The sequence below is a fragment of the Bombus pyrosoma genome, linkage group LG14 (genome assembly GCF_014825855.1).
Source record: "Bombus pyrosoma isolate SC7728 linkage group LG14, ASM1482585v1, whole genome shotgun sequence".
NCBI lineage: Eukaryota > Metazoa > Arthropoda > Insecta > Hymenoptera > Apidae > Bombus > Bombus pyrosoma.
The window spans coordinates 9983617-10011526 of NC_057783.1; the positions used below are offsets into that span (position 1 = coordinate 9983617).

Below are 27910 nucleotides of genomic sequence, written 5' to 3' on the forward strand. Positions count from 1 at the left end.
TTTCTGTTTCGAAGCTTTCCATAGTTTCAGAAGAATGTGGTAGATATAATTGATTTCATGTTTCAATTTTGTTCTATTTTTCTGGAGCATTAAATCTCTTTGTTTATTGAACCAAGAATGAGATTGAGATTAAATTTCAAAAATTGTGTATTCAGTCCGAAACGAAATGCCACGATACATTATACGTTTTTAAGCCACAATTAGAGTCGGAGTTAAAGTTGAAAGAAACCAAACTTTGGTAAAAATTCAATCTAATATATAATATATAATATAATTGCTAGATACACATAATATTTTTGTTAGTATAGGTTTCTTTAGTTCAACACGTTTAGAAATTATTCTTTTATCAAATGTTTCTTAAGGTATGCAAAGAGCTGTATATTCTTTGACTAATCGATTTTCCGTTATCGATTCTTATATTTTTCTTTGCGCTTTGTTTCAGAGACGGATGACTTCTTTCGACAAGAAACTGTTGATCAAGTCCATTGGCTCGTAAAAGCTTAGCATACTACTACTACGTATACTTACTTTTTATTCTTTTAACAGTTTCGATACGTTAGTACTATTTATATGACATTTATTAGACTCAAGAAGATTTGGTTTTAAAAAAATTTTATAAAAGATTAAAGCGAGAAGAATTCAATACGCATCAATCGTATAACGTTAATATTATACGCTTAATGAACTATTGTTTCGTATTTATGAATTGTCAGGGAGAAAAATGAAGAAATTCTTTTGTCACTGTATCGACTAGTTTTGTAAATAATGTTTATTAGATAATGCGTGCTTACGAGTATTAGGTAACATAATGTATTCTACGGTCCTTCATAGAAGGTGTACAAATCATTGTTCCAGCAATGTCTTCTAGATTAACATAGATAAAATCATCATCGTTGTCATCGCTATCGCCTTTGTCCTTGTTCGATTCGTTAAATCTATTTCTCTCGCTTGAATTTGTTACCGTGCGAGCCATTTATCTTGATCGACACTTAAAATCGAATCTGTTTGTCAAACTCCGAGACCATTACTCGCACTTTTGCTGAATTCTCAGAAATTTTTCCCGCATCTCACGGCAAATATCTTAAAATATCGAAGCGTCAACGGATAGTAAAAAATGTTTCGCGAAGTCAGTAGAGCCGACATGTACGTGTGGGAAAAGATATTCTTCTGGATGGATCTTTATCTGTTTATTTAAGTACGAGGTTTATTCTTCAGGTTTGTAGCATCTTTTACTTCAAAGAGTTAGAACTTTAATCTAGTTTAACTCACGTTCTAAGAAAAAAACTATTAAACAAGATCGACTACATCGTGCAACGTGATGAATCACTTTGTTGAACCGAATGGTGTGCTCTTCCTCAAAATCAAGCTGATCAAATAAATATTCGGGCGCGATAGAAACGCGCAGTTGGCCTCCGATTTCTAATAAACATCATTCGATTTTAGTGTTCCGTTACACGAGTCCACGATGATCGATTCAACATTCCTGCGAGTCTTTCAACATCAAACAAACCGAAGTCCCTAAAATTATAATAGTTTATACACGATCTAGGGTTCACCACTTTGGGTATAACTAAAACTGTTGATAAATAACGTATCACTTTTGGATGTTTTCTTTTTCTAAATTCGTCAGGGCCATTCGGAGCGTATATAGCTCGTGAAAAATTTGCCTGACGATTCTTTTAAAAAATGCTCGATTTCTTTCATTTCCCTTTATGTTCGCTCAGTCACTTTTCTCCCTCATTCGCATTCTGCATTCATCCTTTACTTCTATATATATATCTATATTTGTTTTGTTTTATTTATATAATATATATAATATATATTTTTATGTAGGTAATAGCAAGTAACTTAGTCTTATGTGTCCGTTTCACGTTCGTAATTATAGCAATCTCGAGTCGAATGGAGATTAATTTATTTACGCACGAGATTCTGCATATTCTCACCATTTCATGTTCATAGGATTGTATGTCGTGTACATGTACATGTATGCGTGTGTATTCCCCAATGATTGTATAAGATCGTGTAAATGTTTGTATTGTATACATGCTTGTAAACGTACTATTTTCCTTAGGTAATAGGTATCAATAGTGTCTCTTGCTTGTAGCGTTAATAATTAATTTATTAAAACTTTCTATATCATTTTAATCCTCATAGTCTCTTTAATAATCGCCTATACATTCCATCTCGCTCTCTTCCTTTTCTCTCTCTTCCTTATCATCATACGTCTTCTTTACAATCTCTCTCTCTCTCTCTCTCCCTCTCTCGCTCTCTCGCTCTCTCGTAAATAGCTGCCCTTTTATTTCGTAAACTCTCTCTTTTATTAGTTTAAATTCATCTAAAAAGATTTTCGCGTGCAGTGTTTGTCGAACAGCTCGAGAATCGGTTTTATCATAACAACAAACTTGTATACTTCCATTTATTTAAAAGATTCGTTTCAAAAATTTATTTCAAAATTCGTCTACTTGATAATTTTCTATTCAAAAAAGTATAATTCAATCGTAACAAACAACTAGTTGAGTTAATGAAAATAATAAACATGATATAAACAAAAATGCTTTATTGATGGTTTAAACAGGATAGATTGCCGCAAGTCGAAAAAAAGAAAGATAAAAAATATTTGTAGGGTACACTTTTAGTATTGAAAAACGTATGTTTCTATATGGATTGGGCTGGTCTAAGTTTAGCTTTTCTCCTCATTTATATTGCATCCTGATCTGACTGCATCGAAGTATTATTAAACAATCTAAAATCATCGAATCTTACACACTTTTCTCGAGCGTTCGACATTATAACAGTTTTAGTTTAAATAGACAAATGAACGAAGTATCAGCATTATGTTTTCCAAGTATTTAATCGGTTCCAAGCCTAAAAGTGGCAATTGTTGAGAGTTTAAACATTAAATATTAATTTGAATTTTTATTAAAAGTAACTTATAAATCTTCAAACGCTAAAACTCGCGAAGGAGAAAGCTGGAATGAAACAACTTTAAGGGAAAAGGAAACGTTAGAGAGGAGAAAATATCTAGAAAAGGAAGCAGCTCTACAAATTCAATCATTTAGGTAATAGTTTATAAATATCTGAATTATCTAACGATTATTATTAACGAATTATATCTTTACCGAATAAATAGGGAAAACACAATTCTGCAACTTCGTTCAATTTATCTCTTCATACGTACATTGGCTACAAAATTTTTCGCCACGAATGGTCGTAAGTATTACATTCTCGAGGAATAAAGTGAAAAATTGTAGCCAAGATCAGACAGAAACGGCTTCAAGTTTTCTCGAGTTTCGGTTTTTGAAACTGCTTCTCTTGCACATCCCCTGTTATATACATCTGTGGATTACACGTCGATATATCCTATTTACATGCGCGTGTCTCGTCTTGCCAAACTTGCCCTTTTGTGCGTTTGGACATGTCAGTTGTAATTGTATATAATATAGTAAGTTACAATATTATTAATCTGAGTTTCTAGGCAGTTGTGTGTTGTTTATGTTATGTACGTTAAGATTTATCTCTAAGGTTCTTCTGTTTCTCTTTCTCACACTCTCTCACACTGTTTCTCTCTCTGTCCAAACGTTTTACTTTCGCCCTTTACACGAACAATTGATTTTGGCCTCTGTTTTCTTGCTAAATCGGTTCAGAAAAGGAAGGTTCATCTACGCATGCGTGCTTGATCGTTTCGCTACTTAATTCATAGAAAATGAACACGTTGAACAGTTTTCGTTCGACGTTCGAGCCTTTTAAAAAGATCTTTCAGCGTATCGATACTCGACTCACAAAAGAAAATCATCGATAAATAAAATTTGCAAAAATAAGAATTCGACTTGATTCTCACGCGAGAATAAAAAAATGTAAACAAATGTTTTCCTTTATCTTCTTGAAATGCTCGAAACATCGATTTCCTTCAACTCGTTCGATATTTCTCTTGATTATTATACGACAATTTATTTCAACCGTATCCATTTCTCATTCTTCCACTTGCACTCATGTACTCACGCACGCTCGAAATGATTATCTAGTTTCCTCCCTCACGAGTCGATTCGAAATTAATTTAAATTAATTAAATTAATTTCTTTTCGGCATCTCACGCGGCTTCGAAACCCATCTTCGGCAATTTTTTTTCGCCTCGAAGGAAAAACGTGATCTCTTCTTCCCCCTTATTTTTTCTCCCCATTTTTTTCTTTATACAAAGAATACACCGTTGCGGCTATACGAAACTAGAACGGTATCATTTTGTCTACATGTGAATAATTCCATGAGTCGTGTGGCTGTAACGCTATCGTAAACACAAGAGTGAGTCTTGTTTCCATCTCCATGTCCCGATCAATGGTATTGAGCAATGTACTGCCGTCGAATCAATCGTTTGAGAAATATACTTCGTCTCCCTCGAACATTGTTCATGAAAAATTTTGAACAACTATAAATGATGTATCATCGTCGATAGAATGTCGGAATCAAAGAAGCGAATCAAATACGAATTTCCTTTTCTTTTTTAGCATTCGAAGAATTTAGTGTTCTCGACGCCAAGTATTTCTCAAAGAATCGATCCAATCAATATTTTTAACGTGCTAGACTTACTCTTTACGAATTAGAAATCGTAAATATCGTCCTATTGGTCTTTTACACTACTTAATCGTTCACTACGTGGCGGTTATCAGTGTTATTGCTGCTAAGAGTTCGTTCAACAGGATCCTGCTGTCTCGCTAAGGTTATTTTATTGGTAGACAATAAATTCTGCTTGTCGATTTGAAATTGTTATCCTTGTCAACGTCGAGGAAAACGCAAGCGTACGTATTTTTACTTCGAGGAAAAAAGCTTCCACTAACGATCGTACTCAAGACCTTTCGCTTCGTGTAAAGTAATTAACGATCATTCGCTGTATAAACCGATAGTCTTTAATGCAATTGTTGTTTTCGACGTCCTTTGCATTTCGCGATATATTGTGCATATTTGAGGGCTCAGTGAAAAAGTGGTACAAGCGAATTTTTTTTTCGACACTAAATAGGACAGAAATATGAAGAAATGATATCTGCGTTTATGTAGAACGTAGAAGATTTTGCTATGAATAATCACCTTTATAGGTATAATAACGAGTATTGTTATTGTGTATAATTGAAAGAGTAGGAGTAGCAGATATTTGTTTTAGCTAATACGTATTATAACAAGTGATAGTGCAAGTACTTTGGGTATTTTATATACTTTTTATATATTAAATGTATTCTATCCATTTTTGCATTTTTAAATTTCTCATAAATGCATAAAAATCCGCAATCTAACGACGTGTCTTAATTAACTTAGAAGCATATGCATTTCTCTATTAGAGTTTAATTTTATTTATAGTTTTCTTAATTGAGAATTTTTTCATTCGTACTAGTTTTCCTCTGAACCTTCCTTTTAATCCTGTCGAATCTATGGACGATATATCTCTTAAAATTTTCTTTTGTACAAAATGATACTTACTTGTATTAGATCGTTCAATAAGTTTGTATCGCGATGCGTGTTTACTTTTCGTGATGTGTTTTATGTACGTATTGGGTAAGCGACTAAAATGACTAATCTTGTGGCATAGAGTTGGAAAAAAGATATGAAGAAAATAAATGATAAGTACTACCCAATAGTGCAATAAGTTTTTGATTGAATGCGATAATGTTAAGTTAACTAGAAATACTAATGTTTTTGAGATGTAAAACGTTATAAATACGAGACACAAGAATCTCAACAAAAAGTGAAGATTTAATTAATGACGTTAATTGACGACGAATTAAACACGCAAGATATATCGTCCAAAGTGTTGCAGAAGCATCGTGTGGCGAGATATTTTGTCCTTAAATGCGTCTATGGATACAAATGGGTTGATACAGAACGAATTTTTGTTAATTTCTTCACCACGGATTAATCTTCTACCAGAGTCGTAGAATGGTGCTGCGAGTTGTCGAAGGCGCCTTGGTTTCTTTTATATAATATATGTATATAATATATATATATATATATGTATAGTCGTTAACAATGTTAATTACAGGTACCTAAAAATTTCTCGCACGCGTTTCCCACGTCGGAAAAAAGTAAGAAAAGTCGAAATGTTCGTACAAGCTAGGACAGTCTACGCTAGTTTTCGGTATCATTCGCATTTTCTGATTCGCAGTGCGTTTTTCGCCTTTCTTCTTTGTGTCTTATTTTCACAATCGAGCGTTCCGTTTACTATCTACCGGTGATACTTATCGTGATATTACAAAGTCGATAATGGAAAAACGTCGTTACGAAAAAATCAAAGACGCTTGCGAGAATTTCGTCGAGTAAACGCTAGGGAAATCGGTGTAATATTTGATGTATGCGAGCACGACGTTATATATATTTACAGTGTCTGCAATAATAGTAATTGATCCGATATTATTTCCCAATGTTTCACAACGCATTTCGCTTCGAAGCTCAGCTTTTGCCTTTGTCAAAATTTTCGCATCCTTCTCTTCTTGATCCTCAGCGCGTATCGCAGATTTTCGGATGACTTAGGACAATGTCCGAGAGCGATTGGCAAACCAGATGAAATATTTGTTTAGTACTTGCTCACTGTCTCTAATTTAAGTTACATCCCAAAAGAAGTTCCCTTTTCTAGATATGTAGAAGTATTTTCTACGTGTTCTCATTCTCAAGTCCTCGGTTTTATTTTACGATTTACCGACTAAAAAGTTTATTGCTACGTCTCGACTACTATATCGAAAAGGGATTTTGGCAATTATAGTTTCTCATGTCATAATGGTTCAGTATAAATTGGCTTGGCAGTGTTTCATATTGGTGAGCATAATAAATAGACCTGCCAATTTATCCGGATTTTCAATACTTGATCTAATTTAGATAATATTCAAGTATCCAACATTAACGTCATTGCGCCAAAATGACCAAGCTAAGTAGAGATTTGATTAAAAATTTCATACTGAATTTAATCTTTTATCGAAAAAGGAAATTTTAGATACAAAAGCATTTAGTATAATTTAAGACTATTCGGTTATTAGTTGAATTTTCTACTTAATTTTCTAGTAAAAGAAAGGTGCCTGACACAAGGATATTTCATATAAATTGAAAATTGTCCACTTTGATTGGAATCTAAAGAATTTAGAAGAATTTAGTTATTTAAAATTCAAATGTAACAGTACTATAAAAAGGTAATTATCGCATGTGTGTTTTCAATAATGCACAGTATGCATATACATATGTATGCAAATCTAAATAATGATAATTTAATAGCGCAGTTGATTCTATGAAATATTCAATTTTTCATATAAATATTAATTGAATATTCGAATATTATCGATATCCGGATACTCGCAGTCCTAACAAGGTATTTCGTTTACAAATGAACCAGCAGTTGCGTCAAATAATTGCGTCATGCATGCGTAATAGAAGCCTTGTTATAACAAACGTTATAAGAACATTTTTAAGGATTTCAGTCGGAGGTTGGAAACATTTAATAAGTGACGAACAAGTCTTTCCTCTTAATGGTCTTTGGTGACGAACTCTAAATGACAAAAATTGTTTGCCATTTGTAAATATAGAAACTCTAAAAGCTTGAAACAATCGTATATACGTAAATAGTGGTTTCTGTGATCTGGTTTCAAAATTTCTAATTAAATGTTACAAAAGTTTCATTATTTTCTCGCCGATTTTTCTAGTTCTTCCTTTTTTTTTCTTTTTTGGTTTTTCTTTAATTCCTTGGTCTTAAGCGCACTTGTTAAGTTGACAAGGAGCAAGCATTCAAATGATTATCTGCGTCTTTAAGGGTATAATCTTCATATCATTCGTATTAAAAAAGAAAGTATATCAAGGATAGGTGTAATATTTGAGAGATTCGTCTATTTTATATAGTAGTTATTTCGAATATATCCTAATTGCTCCTCTATGTCAAGGATATTATCATGCAGTTGTAAATTACAAAATAAAATTTATCAAATCATTCAACCTTAAGTCATGATTAATAGATCTTTTCTCTGATTGACATTTGAACGCGTGCCACCTAGTACCCATCGCTTGAGATCTTATATAATTATTCCAAGGTAGAAGTATCGAAAAACATTTATCGGAATTCTGTCAGGATAATACCGGGAGAACGTTTCTTAAAGAGTATCCTCGTTCGAAATAAATTCTTCCTAGCAAGCATTTTTGGCCGCCTCGATTGTCCGCATCATTATAAGCTATTCATTCAGGAACGCTTTTTCTTACGCTTATAAGTATTCACCTATGAATATCTTCAGGACGAGCTCAGATTTCTGTATAAAATTTCTATGTAGATGAACACGCTAATAAATACGGTTTATGCTATAAATGTATTTTCGGTTGAATATATTTATGTTTCTATAAATTTCAACAGTTTCGGTGTTAACACGTTTATAAACGAAATAAAACAAATGTTCTCAGTAAAATTCCTTTGGGAGGTAATACAGGCGCAGTGTGTATCAAAAAGCTTATTTCCGTAGATGCAATCGATACAAGAAAATAAATAAAAAGTTCTCAATAATTATGTATCTGCTTGAAAGTATGGACGGACGTATCCAGCTATTAAAATAGCAGCAAATTAACCATTATATGTTATACAGATATGTTCTTTCAGCGAAGTGCGACAACAATACGAAGAACAAGATAGTTTGTTCATAAAGTTAGTCAAAAATGGCCAAAAAAATACAATCTCATAATTCATGGCGGCGCGGCGTGTGAATGAGAGGAGAAAAAGATAAGGAAGAAAATTGAACTTGTCCTGAAGATGATCGTTCAACACATGGTCTTGATCTTATCAGTTTTCACAGATGGAACGTACGTTCTCGTTCAATTTTTCATCTTTCATAAGGCGCGATTGAGTTCCCCGGAGAACTCAAAAAGATGTTATCAGGGAAAAGCGATCTTTCAGCTGATCCAGTCCGCACGTTTACAGGGTCCTATAGTTCCATGAGACGTGTCGAATCTTCGGCGATCGTAGAAAATCGAGGAATCCTGCTGTGAATGTCCTCAAAGAAGATCAAGACGCTCCGTAGACGCATGCGGAGTTGTCAGGTGGACTGATCTTCTCCACTGGCAATACTGCCGCTCTGTGCCATTCGTCGCGCACCTAAAATTCCATTTTTTTTTTAAATCCATAGAGTTAATAGCTAAAAACGTACGGCAATATACATAAATATCGATAGGATTTAAATAATAATCTCGCGTAGAAGGCAAATTTTAATTGTTTTGGAATCTTTAAATTATTCAACGTTTTATAAGTAACAAACCCGAGGTTATAACTTTTTGAATATTTTATGATAAGGGCATTTTGTATATCTTAGATTCCTTATTATTTTAGCTAGTTTTGTTTTTAAAATTTTAGTTGGTTGTTACAACAAATTTTATCCCATAAATCTTATAAATCGTAATAAACAAATAAAGATAATTTTCATGTTATATTCGGAATACGAATTTTGAATATAAATTTATATTATATGTACTGTAGTAAACTTGTCCATTCCATCTATTCCTCTTGAGCAAGTATATCTCCTAAACAATTAGCACAAATCCTATTTTACTCTTTGATTACATCCATTTTAATTAATTGGCAAGAAATATAACTCACCTGCTCGACCTTAGCGAATACCCTCAATAAATTGAGGCCGGCTAGCTTTTTAATGTCTTCCTCCGTCCACGTTGGATCCTCCAGCAGAGTAGCCAACAATTGCGGATACCTCGAAACATCCTCCAAGCCGGTAGGAGTGCTGAAAAGCGCATCGATAATCGCAATGTCGGTTTGTTTGATTCATAATGACCTCTATCATTCAGAGAATAGATGTTCGACACTAAAATTCGTTTCAGCAGTCTCGTATCAATGGAAGCAATTTTACGATTTACGCGTTCGCCTAAGTGTTCATTGTGTGTGCCAGTGAAATGTTGGCAAACTCCCTCCCCATAGATACAACAGTAATTGCTTCATTGAGCCGAGTATCGATAATGATTATTCTCTGAATGCGCGTTGTTGTGCCGAGGATACTCGAAAGATAATTACAAATTTATCCCGTCGAAGCCGGCTCCTATTCCAACGTGATCGATCCCCGCCACCTTTCGAATGTGATTGATGTGTGCTGAAACAGCATGGTCGTCCTTAATAAACTTGGTCGTGCCGTGACATTTGAAATGTGGATTTTATTATTTTCAACCTGCACCGTCATTACTGTACTCCATTTGAACAAAATGCGTTTCTGCTTGATTGTTAATCGGTCCCGGCGCGCGTGTTAATCAGTTTCACATTAATTTACGTGAACGCGATCGAACAGAAGAAACGAATCATTGTTCAACTCGAATATAAATGTGTTTTATCAACATAGTAGAAGTCAATCCATTCTTATATTTATTGTTTTACATCATTTCTCTCGATAGGAATGTCGCGTGTTCATTTCGCCGAAGTTCGGACTAGAGAGATTGCCGAGGTAATTTTTCGGAATTTCAAGGATTCTAAGTTTCAATTATTTTTTAATTTTCTGCTCTTACACAGAGCATGGTGATCTCAATCTTTCAGTCAACAGTCCAGTTATAAATTATATTATCTTGCGTACTCCGCAAATTAGTTCACAATCGATGTTGAATTTTAATTTGTACTTTTTAGAAATATCCGTATTTTCAGTATTTGCAAAGGTTTGACAACATTTATCCAAATAATAAATTCAAAATTCGAAATTAAATGTTTTTATATCAAACAATCGTGATTTGTAAAATGGACCATTGCTTTAAGTAAGAACGAAATAACATATCGATGATGCTTTACGTACCAATAACGTCTTTTATGGTGGCTGTACTGTTGCACGTTATGAAGTATGTATAAAACGGAACCATTGCTACACCGCCATTTTTAGCCTGCGAACAGATGTATTAACCTGAGATATGCCAAGATTGTACAACTCTGAATATTATTCGGGCAAAGAGAAGCGATTGTAAAATGGCGCGGAGAAGAATAAAGCGGTTATTTCATTTTCTGCGAATGTACAAAGGCATTGGATTTTTATTGTGCTTTCAAAAAATTCTTCTCATTCCTGCAGTATACATATGGGCTGTTTCAAAAGATATATATAGGTAAAAAATTTAGAAAGCTGCTGGTAGTTTGTAAAATTCATAAATAGAGTCGACAAAAAGCTATCAATTTCAGAGTATGTGGTAACTGTTGGGGCCAATTTGGAAAATGCGCATATCATTCGTAATTCAATTCGTTATTTATGTAGGATAACAGTTTTCGGATAAATTTAGTAATTTATCTTGACGTACTGTATTATATAATTTATAAAATGTATCTACGGAACGCAATAGCGCACAATTAACGAAATCTTTAAACAAAAATTACATAGATCGTTCGAATAAAGTATTCGAATCTGTAAATTCAATTCTCTAATTGTCAAATCTGAAAAGCACAAGATGCTACGATAAAGTATTCGCGAGACACGCAAGCTTTTGAAAGCTACAGAAAGTAACGGTTTACATCGATTCGTAGTTTACGATTTCTCCGCTTCAATCTACGATTCGAATGTTCTACGCCGTTGGACGATATTAAAAAAGTTGCCATTCGAGACGGCATACTTTCTGAAATGCGACTGGGAAACGCACGTTGAAATTCGATGAGCTGGTCGCTTGCTCAAATCTGGGGCGCATTCGTAGCTTTCCATATTGATTTCGTCCAGAGTCCTTTTTCAAAAGACAAACGGAAACGACTTTAGCTACCATCAGAATCATCTGTTTCCACTTGCTTTTATGTTCGTGTTCTTATAGCGTTGGTAAAGGGGACATCTGAAGTTGTTCCTCGTTGCTTTTTCTTTTGCACGCATTCGATATTATAGGGTAACAAAGAAATCGGTGGTTATGTCGCAAAAAAGTTTACGCGTTTGTTCTTTCTCCGGAAGTTTTATTTACTATCTAGTATAACTACGTTAGATTGTAAAAGGAACAACTTCCTCGTTGTTAGATGCCCGAGTCATTGATAATTTTCTATTTCAAGCCGACTTTTTGAAGCATTTAATTTCTTTAGTTGTGTGATTTTTTTCAGTAGACAGGTGGTATGAGTCTCGTGGTCAGCTCTTGAATTGCTCGCCAATAAAATTCGAAGAAATCGTAAAGTTACTCCAAAGAAATGCAATTTCACTTCCATTTCACGGAGACGGTACACATTGCATTGAAATTTTAATACCGCCAACTGCTATAAATCATATTCCCCGCTTACTAGGATTTTTGAACAATTGATTCGGAATTCCATGAAACATTTAATATCCACGACGCGACGTGTCCGCGCGTCGTGTCATCGGAAATCGCCGTGTTTCCCGATACAAAATTTTGCTTTTTCGAATTTTACCATAGTACAATGAAAACGTTTCTCTCGCTCGACGTTATAAAGTTCGTATCACCAGTGCCTGTCGCGCTTAAATTTGGCATGAGGTTGCTTTACTCCTTTCCGATGCTATTTACATGAATATTCATTTGATCTATCCAATTTTAATTTGCGCCATTAACCAATAATTTAGCAGCTTAAGCGGAATTTATAAGTGGAATTTACGTTACTCGCATATGTTAAGATTAGCATTACGAGAAATTATTTAAAGCTACTCTGCAGATTCCCTTATCAATTTGCATGGTAGAGATTTTACGGATTTTACGGTACAGTAATCAATACATTCTAATTAGAAAGAAAATTTAGATATAGACATAGAATCGGTCCGAAAGAAGCGCGATAAACTACTCTAATTTCCTTCATTTAGCTGACCACTATATTCCTCGTTTAATTTAACTTTATAATCCGGTCCAAGATAGCAACGCAGCTACATTTGGCCGATTCGTCAATGCCGAACTTTTGATGAAAATGTAAAGAATCTCCTAAAGTACCGGACCGATCTTTATCCGTTTCGGTTAACACGAAATGCTTGAAGCTAGTGCGCCATGTCCATCCAGTTTTATCAGGACCTTTTTATCTCTACCTCCTATCGACAATTACTGAATGTGCCAATCGAGAGAAGAGACAATGCCCTCCCGTCTAGTCGATACCTGACCTGACTTAAACTATGAAGTAGCCAGCGTTAATTGGGGCAGCAGTGTGGCACAGCTAATAACATGTTACCAGACAGGCCATCGTTCGGCCTCTGATTGGTGTAACTCATCCCCTTGTCGCTTCGTCATGATCGAGCCAGTATTGATTGTACCGGTGAAGCAAATAAGAAACACATATTGATTCTCTCTCGTAAAGATACAATTAGCTGGGATTTTAATCAAATTAATTGGATTAGTAGATATTGCTTGTCTCTTAATATCCGACTGTTATTTGATTTTCATATAATTCAAATTTTATTTTAAGAATATTTATATAATGTTTTACTGCTTCTTTTTAAATTCTTTGTTTCTTTCACATTAAAAATTCGCGCGCCTATTACGAATTTTATACAAAAAAACTTTCCATATACAAAAAAGAATTAATAATTGCCAGTCGAGTGCACGAACGCATGGTTAAATGGAATTTAAGGCATTGTTTTCGTCGTCTCAAATTTAATCCGATAGATTAACTTGAAGCATCGATGCAGGGTAATTGTCATTTCGACGTCAGTGATTGGCAGGCGCAGGGCAGCGATAGGATTAAATTTTAATCGAGCTTTGCACGCGAGACTTAATCACAATCAGTTTACCCAATGTTGTGTCGTTAATGTGAAATCACTTACGAATCCAATAATTGTGGAAGCTTGGCCACACGGTACAGCGTAAATTACTGCGAGAGCTTTGTGCTCCGAATGAAAGATCATCGCGATTCGAGTTTCTTCTGTCTTAGAATCCTGATGATTTATTTCTTCGGCTTTCTAGCTTTCGTACACGAACTCGACGAAAACCGTGGAGAGTATTACTGTCCGAAAAGGAAAGTTTAACGCACGTAGAGGGTCGTAAATATTTAGATAATTGTTTAGCCCGATTGTTTATGGTGCATGGGAACGTTTTAAAAACAGATTGTACATTCTCATTGGCCAGTTGACTTCCTCGTCGGATAAATCATGTACCTTCACGTATTGTAATCCCAATTTAATCCTACAGAATTCTCTGCAGAACCATTTTTTGCCAGCCTCATTGACCCAGCTCGTATATTATTTTATACGAGTATCCCGTGTGACTTTTTTCCACCATTATCCCAAGCGCGAATTCCGCGCCACGTTGAACATGTACTTTCTGCCCTGAATATATCCTCTTGGTCGTTTCGAACTCGCTTCGAATTTCCCTCGTTTTTCATCCCGTATGCTTTTTTCTCGATTCGTTTGCACGGACCTGACACATTCAACGGACGAATTCACCCCCTTTTCCTTGTCGTTCAGCTGACGTTTCAACCGCTCGACTGGTTTCGAATTTCAGACAAGAAGACAGAGGAAGAAATAGATAGATAGATAGGTAGATAGATACGATAGATAGATAGATAGATACATGAAGACAGAGAGCAGAGAGAGAGAGAGAGAGAGAGAGAGAGAGAGAAAGAGGGGCACGTAACGCGTTTTCATCAAATCCTACAACGAGGCTGGACCGGGCCAACCCTGAACTTTTCGAAACACCCGACCTGGTTCTAGTCGCGTGTTTGCTGACCTAAAACCAAATAATCTCTTCGTTGGCCAACGTTTGCGAACAGTTGGTCAAAACGGATGGAACGGTTAGGAATATTCGTGTGTATTTTTGTATACATATACTTTCGAACTATAAGTAAGTCAATCACTCGAAGCAAGAGGTGATAGCCGATGATAGAGGAAACATTTTGATCTAGTGACTACAAAGTTTAGTCTCGACTATTAGACTTATTGCTGGGCTATTTACTAATGTATGTATATATGCATTCATGGGAAATATAAATGTGCATAAATGGACAAAATGTATAATTAGGATTTAAAATTCATATTTATATTCAATATTAATTTCAACACCAAAATTAATATTAATATTAAATATTAGTTTTTGCATTAAATATTAATATTAATTTTGACATTAAACATTAAAGGTTTACATTAAACACTTATAATTTATTATTTGATGTTAAATTTTATAGCTTTCATTACTATAAAACGAAAGCAGATTGAACGTACGTTTACTAAACGCAAAATATTTCCTTTATGTTTTTCAATCTTACTTGACCGATCTGTAATTTTAAAGTACCTCATGTCCTTGACATTATAACTAGCGTTACTATGTCCACATATTTCATTAATTTTAAAAATTATATCGCTGTAATTGATTTCCAGAGTTCGCGCACGCCTTTCTAAATTCGTTATTTAACATTAGAATGCCATGAACTTTAAGTATATATTATATGAAAGGGGATTAAACTTAATGTCGGTCCACTAACTTTCAATGTAGCAGTTGGAAAACTGTAACTAAAACGTTAAAATTTATCGAGCGACCCAAAAAGCTACGACGACGCGACGGTCGGTAGTGGGTTAAGCATGGATTACATCATAAATGCTCACTAACAATTTTATCTGCTACCGTATTTACGCTCAAACTGAATTATTTTCTCCTGCTTTTTTGCGTACAAAGACCATCATTTTGGGCGGACCAACGAGATTGCTTGGAGATTTTAACAACGCTGAGCTTGTAAAAGATACGCGACAACTAGATTAGTTAGTGCTTCGATTTATTTTTTAAAACGTGGTATTAACATTTACAAATATTTTATTTTCTGGAAGAAGTATTCGAACGATTATCTATTTACCCCTGTCCAGCCTGGAAATTAGTTAAATTCAAATATACTTGACAAATTCTCGAACTCGATTTTCTCGAAAATTAAGCCTCGAACGAAAAAGATTTGTGCTATACATTCGTCTCTTATTTTTTCGCAAGGAATCACCCGAGAAACATGTTGTTCATGTTATTCGGCTGCACTTTATGTGTTATATAATGAAGTTAATTATTGAATATTTTATGATCCTGAAACAGATAAAATAAAATTGTCGTTGAAAAGCGACACTTATTATTGCTACAACCAAATAATTACTGTCTGTTAAGTTGAACAGTCGCCGTTGGCTTTGCCCTAGAAACTCAAAATGCAAAATATGAGATTACCTTATTTATGACTTGATATATTTCTACTGGCGCGCTTAACGATAATTTACCGGAAATTTTTCAGAATTATACGACATTGCATATTTCAGAGCAATCAAGAGTAGAAAAAACATTGATGACTGTATTTTCCACGACTCTACGATTTGGTCCAGAACAAATTCATTGGTCTTAATAAAATATCTACTTAGCTCCTCCGAGACGTAGAAAAACTCGTAACCGTAATGTTAGGACTTTTATGTTGGTTCCTATCTCCTATATCCGGTTAATAGTTTCTACGCGGGAAATGTACATAAACACGTGCATACAGTGTTAATCATGCGAATAAACTTTATACATGTTATTCTAGGAATCGCAATAGATTGAAATATACTACACCATAACAATAAATTTTTGCAAAATATTATATTCTATTCGCACACTTTTTCTCCCGCAATGTTGTTTCTGACATTCACATTGTTGAACAGTTCTTTAGTCCATGAAATTTATCTTGTTTTAATGATTTTGAGAAGTTTAATAAAACGCGGTTTAATAAATCATCAGTGACTACCGTGACAGTCAACGCGTGAACAATTGAGTAACATAAAAAGTAGAAAATCAAGAGAAGTGGACTTATCGAGTAAATGGATGAAAGTAGACAGTGAAAACACATTTCCGACCACCCATCGCACATTTTCTATAGCTGGTCAAACCTGCTCCGTTCGTATGCAACATGCGGCACCCTGCTGCACTCATTGCATCACTTTGTGCAGGCGTCGAGTGCTCTTGACGGTTCCACTCTTACAGCGTGTCGCGGCGACTTCAGATGAACTTGCGAACGTGTAAGTCGATTTTTCTCCTTCCATTTTAATTCTTACCCCCTCTCCATCTACCTTCCCTTGGTTTACAACAACATTCTGCGCGACCTTCCCTTTTTTCGTCCACGTTCGTTTCCGCAACCAAATACTTGGCTTTTTACGACGTCGTTTCTTCTGCTTTGTCCTTTTCTATAGGTTCCTTTGCTAATTGACATACAGTGTTTCTCCTATCATTTGATACTTCTGTTAAATGATACTGTGTTTATCGAGTTATTGTCGGTTTGTAGCGAAATCGAAGAATTTCAAAGTAATATATTTATACAAAAATAGCAGTTTCTATAGTAAACATTTTTTAAAATGTATACGATTCGAACATCGAAGTCAACATCGAACGATCTTATTATTCAGTTCAATATATATTATTAGATTTAAAGAATAAGAAGTTTGGTGTTGAATATTCCAGCGTCATCAATACGTAAGATTTAATATTGTCTTGTTGCATTTAATTATTTTTATGCTTGTCGTATTTAATAGTTTCTATTCTATTTTATACATATATATTTTTTTATTAATTTTTTATTGAACGCTCTAGCAGTCTTTCGACGCTACGTTTTATTGTCTAAAGGTTACGGTTGAAAAGAATTGAATTCTACCGGAAACAAGGATTTATGCAATGTCCAATTCATGGAAAGGGAAGCGCATAACGTTCGTCTGATCGAGTATCGAAATTGGCTTAACCTTGCCGCACTATCCTATCGCATTTCCATGCACTCCTAACTTTTCCACGTCGATGTGGTCGCACGGGAACTTACCAGATTTCTAAGCACGTCGTCTGGCACGTTTCTAGTGGAATTGCAAAGTGCCCTGGCAGCACTGTGAGAGAAAATCACCGGTGCCCTCGTCGTCTGCAGGGCCGCCCTCATAGTCCTTGTTGAGACATGAGAGAGATCCACTAGCATTCCCAGTCTGTTTAGTTCCCTGACAACTGCCTGAAAAATAATAAGATATAAGTATGCATATTTCATGCTTAATTTTTGTTAACCCTTGCTCTCTAAACGTCGACTCTTTATTTTGAATAAAGAATTGCACTTTCTGCAGTCATTGCAAAAATTATTATACGAATACAAATACTTCTCTACGGAGAGTTTTCACAATTTTATATACTTCGAGTTCTTTGAACTGCATAAAATGATAAGAACTAGACGGACGAAAAAAATAGCGACGAGAAAATTGACTAATCTCTTTCATAGAAGATTACTCTCTTTCATAACCACACTGCGAAAAAAACAGACGATACGATAATGGAAAAAGAAATTTCAAGCGAAATGTTAGGTCAACGCAACGTTGACCCTTAATTAAATCAGCACATCACTGTGACACTACTGTATAATTTCAAGAATAATTTCAAGGAATTATCGCGTACGTTATCACCGCACACGTGACTGAATTAACTCTTGGCTCTAGGTAGGATAAATACCGTCGACTGTTAAACGTGCCGATGACGTGGCCAAATAATTGTCACGTATTTAAAGATCGACGGAGGTTGGCTTTCGATACGTGGATTCGGTCGAATAGCGTGTAATTCCATGAACACGGTTAGAATGCAAATTTTCATGCTGGCCACCCCCGCCAAAGAGATTACGTGATTTTACAGTTTGCATTACCTTCGGTCACGGCGAACTTTATTCGTACGCAAAACGACTCGAATTTCGTTTCGGCAGCCTAGTTTTCGAGCAGCCACGTGTTCCTGTTTTGCATTCGCCACTGCCACGGACGTTATAGAAATTAACTGACATAACGGATGGCCGTGTATTCTGTCGTGATGCATACGTATACGTGTTCTTTAATTAACAAAACGAAACTCACAGAGCGCAACATTGACCGTACAAGGTTGCGTTGCTCTAACAATCTTTTTTTCACCCTCTCCAGTATCCGCCACCCTAGCGAACCTTTTTCTTCGTTCCATGCACCGTGCTTTTCTGTTTCATACCGTAGCCCGGTTAGCGTATAAAACTTAATTGCCCATGAATCGTAAGCAATTCGAAAACGAAAATATACATGTACTGGCCATACACTACATACACTGCGTTTTAAACGTATTATTCTGCGTCGACTTTTTCATCTCTGGCGCGGCCGCTGTGTTTTTTCAGTAAGATCGAAAACCAAAGTGTACACTGTTGCTCATGAATACGTGGACATTTTGGTCGATTTGTATTAACGATACACGAACGTTCGCTGCAAACAAAAGATCGAAAACAATACTCGCTATTTTCTTATAAAATTACACATTCTACATATGCGTAAAGAAAGAGAACAGGATTAATCGAACGATTTCGTAATCAGAATTTGTACAATTCAAAAATTATTGGCGACCAAAGTGGGAACGTCGTAGTGCTGAAAATTGCTACGCCCTCTTTGCTCCTTAATGCCGCGGTAAAGTAATATGGGAGCCCGGCAATCTCGCACAATTACAAGACGTGCCACTTGGAGGCAATTACTCTGAAACGCCGGAAGGGTCAGTATATATGTACGTGTGCATGGACTTAAGAGATACCTTTAATTCGGCGCGATTTCACAGGGCGTTGATTAAGAAAGATGATCGGAGTTTCTCGTAACACGAGAGACGGAGTGGTCCTGAGGTATTACGTGCGAGAGAAGAAGGAAAGAGAGGAGAAGAGGAAAAATCAGAGATCGTGAGGGTGAAGGATGAGAGGGGATGGATGGTGGTAAGGTTGAAAAATAGCATAGAGGACGAAGAAACGTCGGCATTTCGACTGGCGAACATTAGTCGATGGCGTAAGCAATCCGCCTCTCCTATCGCGCGAAAATAGAAGAAAAAAGCTGCTGCGGTGCATAGACCGGGACGTCGATACGAGAGAAAGGAAAAGAAGGAACACAATGGGCGCTGTCTTTTTTTTGCGAGCGCATTCCCGCTCTAACAAGAAGCCAGTGGTGTTCGTTTTTCTGGGTATGCGCGATTTTGTACAGACAACGGGGACGAGGTGTTTCCATCGATTTAAGCTACCTTTCCGCGCAGCCATTCCTTCTTCATAACGAATATTTAAACGTTCGCGCGTTCTCAGATAACGAGATTCTATTAGCGAGGTTGCTGGAAATAATTTGACTTTGCGGAAGCTATAATTTTCACGCGTAATTCGAGGGAATATTCTGCTGTAAACCTTTAAAAAGGATTATTTTTTGGCATTATCAAATGGCATTTCAAAAGAATATGGCTTAAAAAATATATTAGCCAAAACTTCTGCAAAAAAACTATGGTGTATGTATTATGTCCATACAAATTTCATTGATCGATCTGGGCAATGAAGTAACAACGAATACAAGATGTTCTTCCAAAAATTAATGTAACGTATTTCCTTGAATTTTTAAGCTTATCGCGAAGAATCGTGCTCTAGCTGAGCTATACAGCGTTTTCCAGTGTATGTATTCTATAAAGAAAAGCGTGCATGTGCTTACGCGAAGCAACGAAGGAGAATACCATGGGTGTGCAATACGAGTGTTAGGTAATCGAAGAAGGGAATAGAAAAGGAACAGGGAAAATATCGTAAATATCGTGTACTAGTATACATACACGTCGAAACGAAATCTTTTCTTGAAATATATTTGGTCCACAAGGTACAGAGATGCAGTTTCGTATTTAAATGAGAAAAATATTCCGTGCAAAAGTTACGCGGCTCACGAGGACAAATAAATATGTAAATACGAAGCTGATCGTAGGATTTCCAACTGTCAGTTTCTTTTATTTTTGCATCTGTTTGCGATCACTTTTCTAACGAAACGCGCCGTTGTTTGTTTTCAGCTTTTTCGTTCGCCTCCATGTGGGTCGGCAAACTTCGAATTGGTGGATATTTTTTTCAATATTATCTTATTTTGTTCAAGAGAATATTCATACCTTATGCTATATAAATGACGATAATAGACAAATGTTTAAGACTTTAAAATATCCTGATATTTATTCTTAGTAAAAAAAGCGTTTAATATTATAAATATGAAATTCGTAAAAATATCCAGTTTGAATCTTCCTTTTTCAGAATTAATCAAAATATGCACGCACTTGAAATATTTATATTGCACGCGAGGAAAGTAATTTCCTTCGATATTATAAGTATTAATAATATTATCATTTTACGAAAAATATTTAGCTTGATATGTCAGTTTTCTTCATCAAAAGCTTGTATCATCGAATAACATAGACAACGCAATTTCCTTGCGAGCGGCGTGGAACGAAATATTAGATTATTTCCCAGCGATTTATACGAAAGATTCGCGTCGTCGCCGGATGCTTACGTAATGTCATACAGTGGTATTGAAAGCCACTCGAATTCAATATCGAAAGAAACAAACCCGAGGAAAATCCTTTCGGGAACTCGGTTACATCACGAAATTATTTACAGTCTGTATCGTAACAGCGGGTCGAGGCGAGGGTGCAGCAGGAGAGAGAAGCAAGACAGTCGGGAATAGCTTTGAAATCCTCGGATTAGTGGAATTTTGTAGTAAATTGTCTAGCAAGGTTGCCATGTGGTACCTTCGCAATAACGATTTTGTACGGACGTTGTTTCAATATAGTCGATGGTGTGCTTGAACAATCGAGCTATGTCTGGCAATGTAGCTTGCACACGAACACAATGGAAACCGTGGTCCACGGTGGTGCGCATGTAAATGAGAGGGAAAAGAGGCAAAGAAGAAGAAAGAAAACGGTGGAAAGGGCAGCATCCAGTAGAACGAGACGAGAATTCGAAGAGGAGAGATTAGCGAAGGAGGGATGGAAATACTGAAAAGCAAAGGTGGTGGGGAAGATAGCAGAGATGGCTTATTTGATTTACGTTCTCGCTTGCATCTCTTCCGCTTCTAACTCCTTTCTTTCTTCTTTTTTTTTATCACACGACAGAGACTACCACCGAGAGAGTGCAAATTCCGCAAGATCGATAAAAAATGCTCCATCTCGTCCCCATCTCTGTTCACAAAAAAATTCACCAGTGTTTCTTTTTCTCTTTCTTTATTTCTTTTATCTTTGTCGTCGGTATATCGAGATTCGTGTAACGAATTTCGGCTGGAAAATTTTCCGTTTTAACGATTGAAATTTCTCCGCAACATTCTATTAAAATAGGTCATGTGCTTATAACTTCAGAAAGAATGAAGAAACGTGGCGTAAATAGAACGCGCATCGTCATTGATTGCTTTTCATTGATTATTATTTACCTTCGTTCATCGAGAGTACTACGGTTACTTATAAATATAGCGTTTATCGCTCGGAGACGATCGATCGATCGTTCTTTAATATATGCCCGCCTACCTGTTTTCAATACGCTGTAGAAACTGTTCCCAGCGAAATGTTAAATGAGATGGAATATCTTTTCAAGAAAACATTTTCATGTACTACCTTGATCGTTGATGGTACAGTTATTAATATAATCGCCGTACAGTTTACGTTTTAACGAGTATGATTAACGTAGTTTAGATATAATATTTCGCGCAATTGATTTATAAGTTCAAGCGACGTATTAATATTTATTTCAATGGAATTAAAATTCGATGGAATTTGATTTAAAATTGCTTGCTCATTATGGCGTACGAAGACACCAAGAGGGATTGTTTATTGACAGTTTATTCGACTTAAAAATTATCTTTTTGTAAAGCAGGGGACAGTGACTTATCATTTTTCTCCCTTGCTGCCTGCATATGCATGTATATGGTGATTTCGTTTGTTAACTTACCTTTCCAAACTCACTGAGGCCTGGTGTCGAATCCTGGGTACTGTTCGTCTCGCCAACTGAACAGACTGCCCTGCCAAGAAAATGTCTGTTAGAATTCCTTTCTTCTTTTGCGTAAAGCCACCGGAAGGTTTAATAATTTTTTAATATACACGCTTCTGTCTTTGTTCACTCGGTAAACATGGATTTCTCACGAGTTAATTTTTCATTTGCCAATGGAAAAATTTCATTTAACCAGAGAAAGGAAATGCCAGGTCGAAATCCTACGAATCGTTTTAAAATCGAGAAATAATTTATCACCGCGCGGAAAAGCAATTTCTGATCGTAAGAACAGTTCGGCAGAGGCGTAGAATCGTTCGGGGGTGGTCGCAGTTCAGAAGGTAAAAGATCGAAAGATCGTCGGCGACTCGCGAAGCCATAGAAAATTTAATCCGAGCCAAGAAAGCCGGTAATCTTTCTTCTCCGGTCGATTCTCACCTCGATGCCGATGTCGCCGCGAAAACGTTTTCAGAGGAAGGAGGGTCGACAGCTCGTCGTCATCGAGAACCGCGGGAAATCCAATCGTCTTGGCAATCCCCCGTTCCCACGAGGAAATAGCGGAAGACAAAGACAAAGGAGAACGCGAGAAAAAGATGGAGAGACGGAGGTCAAGGATTAGAGATCGATTAGGCCTACGTAACATTTTCTGTAAAGCGATTCCGGTATCGTCGCAAGAAAACGATTGTTTGATAATAATTAGGGACGAGATCAAGTTCAATGAAAACAGAGTGGCTGACGGAAATATTGGGACACTTAGAAAAATTTTTCATGGATATATTATGTGTGTTATGGAAAATATTCTGAAATTTCGTTAGCACGGTACCGTGACATAGTTATCACGATTACATTGGTCAAATTTGAAATTAATCTGTAAGTAATTAGTTCGGATAATCGAACTACTTATTTCCCTACTTACTGTACTTTTGTTTAGTATCGACTAATCCCTAACTTTTCAGCCAACGCAATTACGATATGTACACGAATTCGTTGTACACGGAGACTGAATTCCATTAGACAGAATTTTCTCGACATGCTTCCCTCACATACGTATCTACTTTTCCTTATCCGTGACACCTTGCGGCGAAGCAGGGCGCATTAGGCCTGTAGAAGAGAAAAATATGTAGCATCGAAACAGAGATTTGTTCGAGGACAACGTGACTCTGGTTCTTATTTACAGCGCCGTCAGCCACGGCGTCGAGGGACTCGTAAAGTAGGCAAGGATTGAAAAACAGGCTGTGAATCGGGTCGACACGGCGGCTATTGTCGTCTGATACTTTGGACTCGAACTGTTAGTTACGGGCAACGATATCGGCCATCGAGTAGTACATTTTGCATTCACGATCATAGACGGATACATAGCCGGCTCGCTCCTCGTTGCAAACTCTCGAGGGTATAAATTCCAGCTTTGTGACAGGAATTATTCTATCTTAATGGTGAGCTTTCGGTGTGGAAAGCATGTAGGTCGTGTTGTGGATACGCTTTAAGGTCTGTAGCTTCGCGAAGTGTTCTCTGCAAAATTGATACTCAATAGCGGCGTATCTGCTATCTGAAAGGAACTTGTTATTCCGTTGCTCCTATCCGCCGCGTTCGATACGTTTTTCGGGCTTCTATCTATCGAGTTTTCAACCATTCCACCCGTTGTTCTACCGGTAAGATAATTTTGTTAGTTTTTGTTGGATATCTGAGTGGTATTTGTTCGTGAATCGTACCGACAAAGATTTATCAACACTGGGATACAAATTTAAGTAATCAAAGTAGTCAAATTCATGTAAATTCATGTTTATGGACGCTGTTAAACAAATGGAGCCGGAGATTTATTCTACCTAAATTGGATTTAGACCCAACGGAGCAAAGATTTGTTTCATACCTTAAACATCATAATTAAGATTTGACTTTGAAAATTTTATGTACTTTTCCAAATTATGTTTCTTATAAATGCTTAAAAATCTACGATCTACTCGTTGTTGAGCAAACAGAATTGTAAGAAGTTCCATATAAAACGCACGATATATCTACAAAAGACTTTTTACGTTGAATTTTCAAATACTTTCGTAAGTCACCGTATCTCAGAACTACACGACTCACAGGAACAAGGATTTAAAATGTTTACCTCGCAGTTCGCCAGGGTAAAACCCGACAGAATTGAAGAGATGCATGAAGAAAAGCTTTATTTACAACGGAGCCTGGTACAGAGCGTGGGGTATCGTGGGACGCATAAAACTTGCCTGTACGATTGATGTCCTCAAGGAACTCACATTTCTAGCTCGTTTCGACATTATTCTAGTAGCAATCCCATGTTTCTGGAAAGTCCGAGCGCGACGATTTCGGGATTCCCGCGAACAGAGAGAAAATAATAAGAAACTTTGCGGGCTGTAAATGCGGGAACCCAGATCGGGTCTCCGGAGATTGAACCGTATAGCGAACCCCGTGAATTTCGTTGAAATATAGCGACTGAAAAGGAAACCGCACGAAACTTGTTCGATGCAGAGGGGAATCGATGCTGAAAGAAATTCCTGCGAAGGATCAACTTCTCGTAAAAGGAATCGGTTATCGGACGTACGGGAATCTGTGGACTCATTGAGGCATCTTTCGCTCCATTCACTGCTTAGTTAGGATCGAATAAATATAAGAAGGAACCTTCGCATGAATTTTCGTCTCTAAACACAAGGAACCTTTTTTACGAATTTTCATGCGGGTAATTCCTATACGTGCTATATACTATTGACGAGTCTGCTTTACTCTGGACAATTTGGTTAATTTACAGTAATAACATGTGAAATTTGTCAAAACGTATCTTACCAAAGATTTGTTAAATTTCTATGAAATCTTTCTATGAGATCTTTTTATGAGAATGAAACGTATGGAATCTGATAAAAAATGCTGCATCGGAAAATAAGAGAACGAGTACTTTTTGTCGCCATTGTAAAGTTTTGATTTGAATTGAATAGTATTGAAATGAATACGAACGAATGTAATATAAAAATTAATGAATATAAATGTATATGTAGTATTTGAACTTCATCTTTTCTTTATATAGTTCGGGATCAAGAAATATCCTAATATCGATGAAAAGGGATGTACTTTGCTGTGTATTGAGACAGAATTGTCGATCAGAATCAAAGTTCCTTTGTTTCCTTTGGAAACAAGCTTCTTTTGACCGTTCATTTCTTCGGATGTAAGACGCGAATGGAGGTTTTTGGCCGGGTACTGAAATCGCTGAGATGGAGGAAATTTTCTGTGCGCCAAGGTTTCAGATTGCGTCGAGCTCTTTCAGGTTGATCGGCCATGGCATAGGTTTTTCTTCGGCGATGGATCACGGTACAAAGCGGGGCCGAACGACCTGGTAAAAAGTACTCGTAGTAGTCGTATTTGAGGAAAGAGCGGGACGAAAGAAGTTTCACTGGCCGATTAATTGAAATGGAAAAGGGTCCTTTGGTTGAGAAATGTTTTGTACGGAATCAATTCAATGTGCGATTTCGGTCTGATAGCAATGCTTTGGGGACTTCCTTTTTTCTCACCGAGCCGAAAGAATAGCATTTTTCTTTTGTACCTTTCTTTCACGATCCCATTATATTTCTACCAGGTATATTTTGTACTCGGTAGTATAATTAAGAATAAAATTAAAAGAATTAGCATACGAATAGAATGGTCGACTAATATTGGCAGCAATAAACTTTTTCCACTGAATACTAATGCGCTCCTTCCGCTATTATTATAAGTATTAAATTGAATACTTGCGCTCCGAAAATTTGTACGATCAATCCTTTGTAGTGAAAATTTATGAAACCGAAACGAGAATTGTAACTTAAATGTTTTATTCATTTTTATATTTAAAATCATTCTATCTTTTGTTATGTCACTCATTGCGGTTTTGCAGATGTATGTACGTACGTATAAAGACCTGAATTAAATCACTTGGTCGATACAATGACAACATTTCGATATGAAATTGCGTGTATTGTAATTCAATCGTTAATTAAATTGCTCGTAGATTCTGGCTTCTCGAATGGATTATCGATTTATCGCAACGTGAATTGTACCGAGTATATTTTGATACATAATTAATGGACTGATATTATAGAAAATGATACGGAGACAGTTAAAGGTCTATCAGGTCAATTAGACAGTTTGGAAGTTTATACACGGAATATTGAAATACTAAAATAAATTTGGAATCCAACTTAGCTTGTTCATTAAGTTTAACACCAAATGTTCGATCGTAGCTGTTGATTTATGCATATAGGATCATAGCGAAAACATCTGCCTCTGCTCCTACCCAAACTTTATTTAGAAGTTTGACTATAAATTTTTTTGGATCTTTCGAAAGTGGTATGGAATGTACTCACCAGGAAGTATCGCAAGCATGCGTTAAGGTAAGGTATCTCGCGCCCAGGCCGTAAAATGTCCTGAGAACACCTAAGGAATTCCCCAGGGAGTGACCACCTTCCACCCCGATAAGACTTGCGATTTTGCCTTCTCGATGCGCTTCGATAAGACCTACGCAATACGAAAAAGTACCACTTTGTTTAGTACGTTTATTGCATCCGTATATTTGAAATCGTCCACATTTTTTATTTATTTTCACCAGGAAAGGATACGTTATGCTCGTTGAGAAAAATAAACATGTTACCGATGTATCGATTTAATCGTGATTGAAAGAGCAGAATAATAATGAAGAACAGAATAATTTGAAAATATGCCGACAGCTAGAAAAATATGTATTTTTAATCTCTGTTCCAATAAAATGTCCTCTTTTTCCCCTCAAATATTCTCTCAAACTCGTCCTCTACTTCAATAAAAACCATGGTAAAATTATTTTTGTCCTTTTTTGTCGGTTTTTGTAATGTTGCCCGCAAATTTCTAAAAGAGCGGGAAAGTGGGTGGGATTTGCATAGAAAAATTCTTATCACCGTAGACCAATCAGACATCAAGGAATTGCTTGGAACGAGTTGAACAAGACCCAGTGTTCTCATTCTAGATAATTCAAATCGAGTGAAGAATACGTAAGTACGCAAATAATTCGCTGCTTGTTCGTTTTAATGGTTACAGAATTGTATTTTCTTCCTGAATGATGGAGGCTCTTTATTTTTCGATTTTTTATTTACCCAACATCAGTTGTGCTTATGTAGTTGTTAGCAGTTATCGTTGTCTATTTTTAAACAATGAAAATACAGAATAAAATCGTTTCGTTACATACACGCGACGTAAACTGGTCGAAACTCACGTGAATCTTATCTGACCTTTTTTAAATTTTTCACTCACTGAACAATTTATAATTTTTTAATT

At 36.2% G+C, this 27910-nt stretch overlaps 1 protein-coding gene across 5 annotated transcripts in view; it reads right to left on the reverse strand.

Annotated features, from left to right (window-relative positions):
* Nucleotides 1-783: 783 nt before the first annotated feature.
* LOC122574648 (dipeptidase 1-like) overlaps nucleotides 784-27910 on the reverse strand; it is a 150823-nt gene continuing 123696 nt past the window's right edge. For all 5 annotated transcript variants that reach the window (XM_043742448.1, XM_043742453.1, XM_043742450.1 and 2 more), the window contains 7 exons: nucleotides 26971-27121; nucleotides 22589-22658; nucleotides 17669-17845; nucleotides 10779-10863; nucleotides 10019-10094; nucleotides 9593-9731; nucleotides 784-9094 (listed from right to left, as the gene is read on the reverse strand). In XM_043742448.1, coding sequence (XP_043598383.1) covers nucleotides 9005-9094; nucleotides 9593-9731; nucleotides 10019-10094; nucleotides 10779-10863; nucleotides 17669-17845; nucleotides 22589-22658; nucleotides 26971-27121 — 788 coding nt within the window. In that variant the 3' untranslated portion in view covers nucleotides 784-9004. The remainder of the gene's footprint in view (nucleotides 9095-9592; nucleotides 9732-10018; nucleotides 10095-10778; nucleotides 10864-17668; nucleotides 17846-22588; nucleotides 22659-26970; nucleotides 27122-27910) is intronic.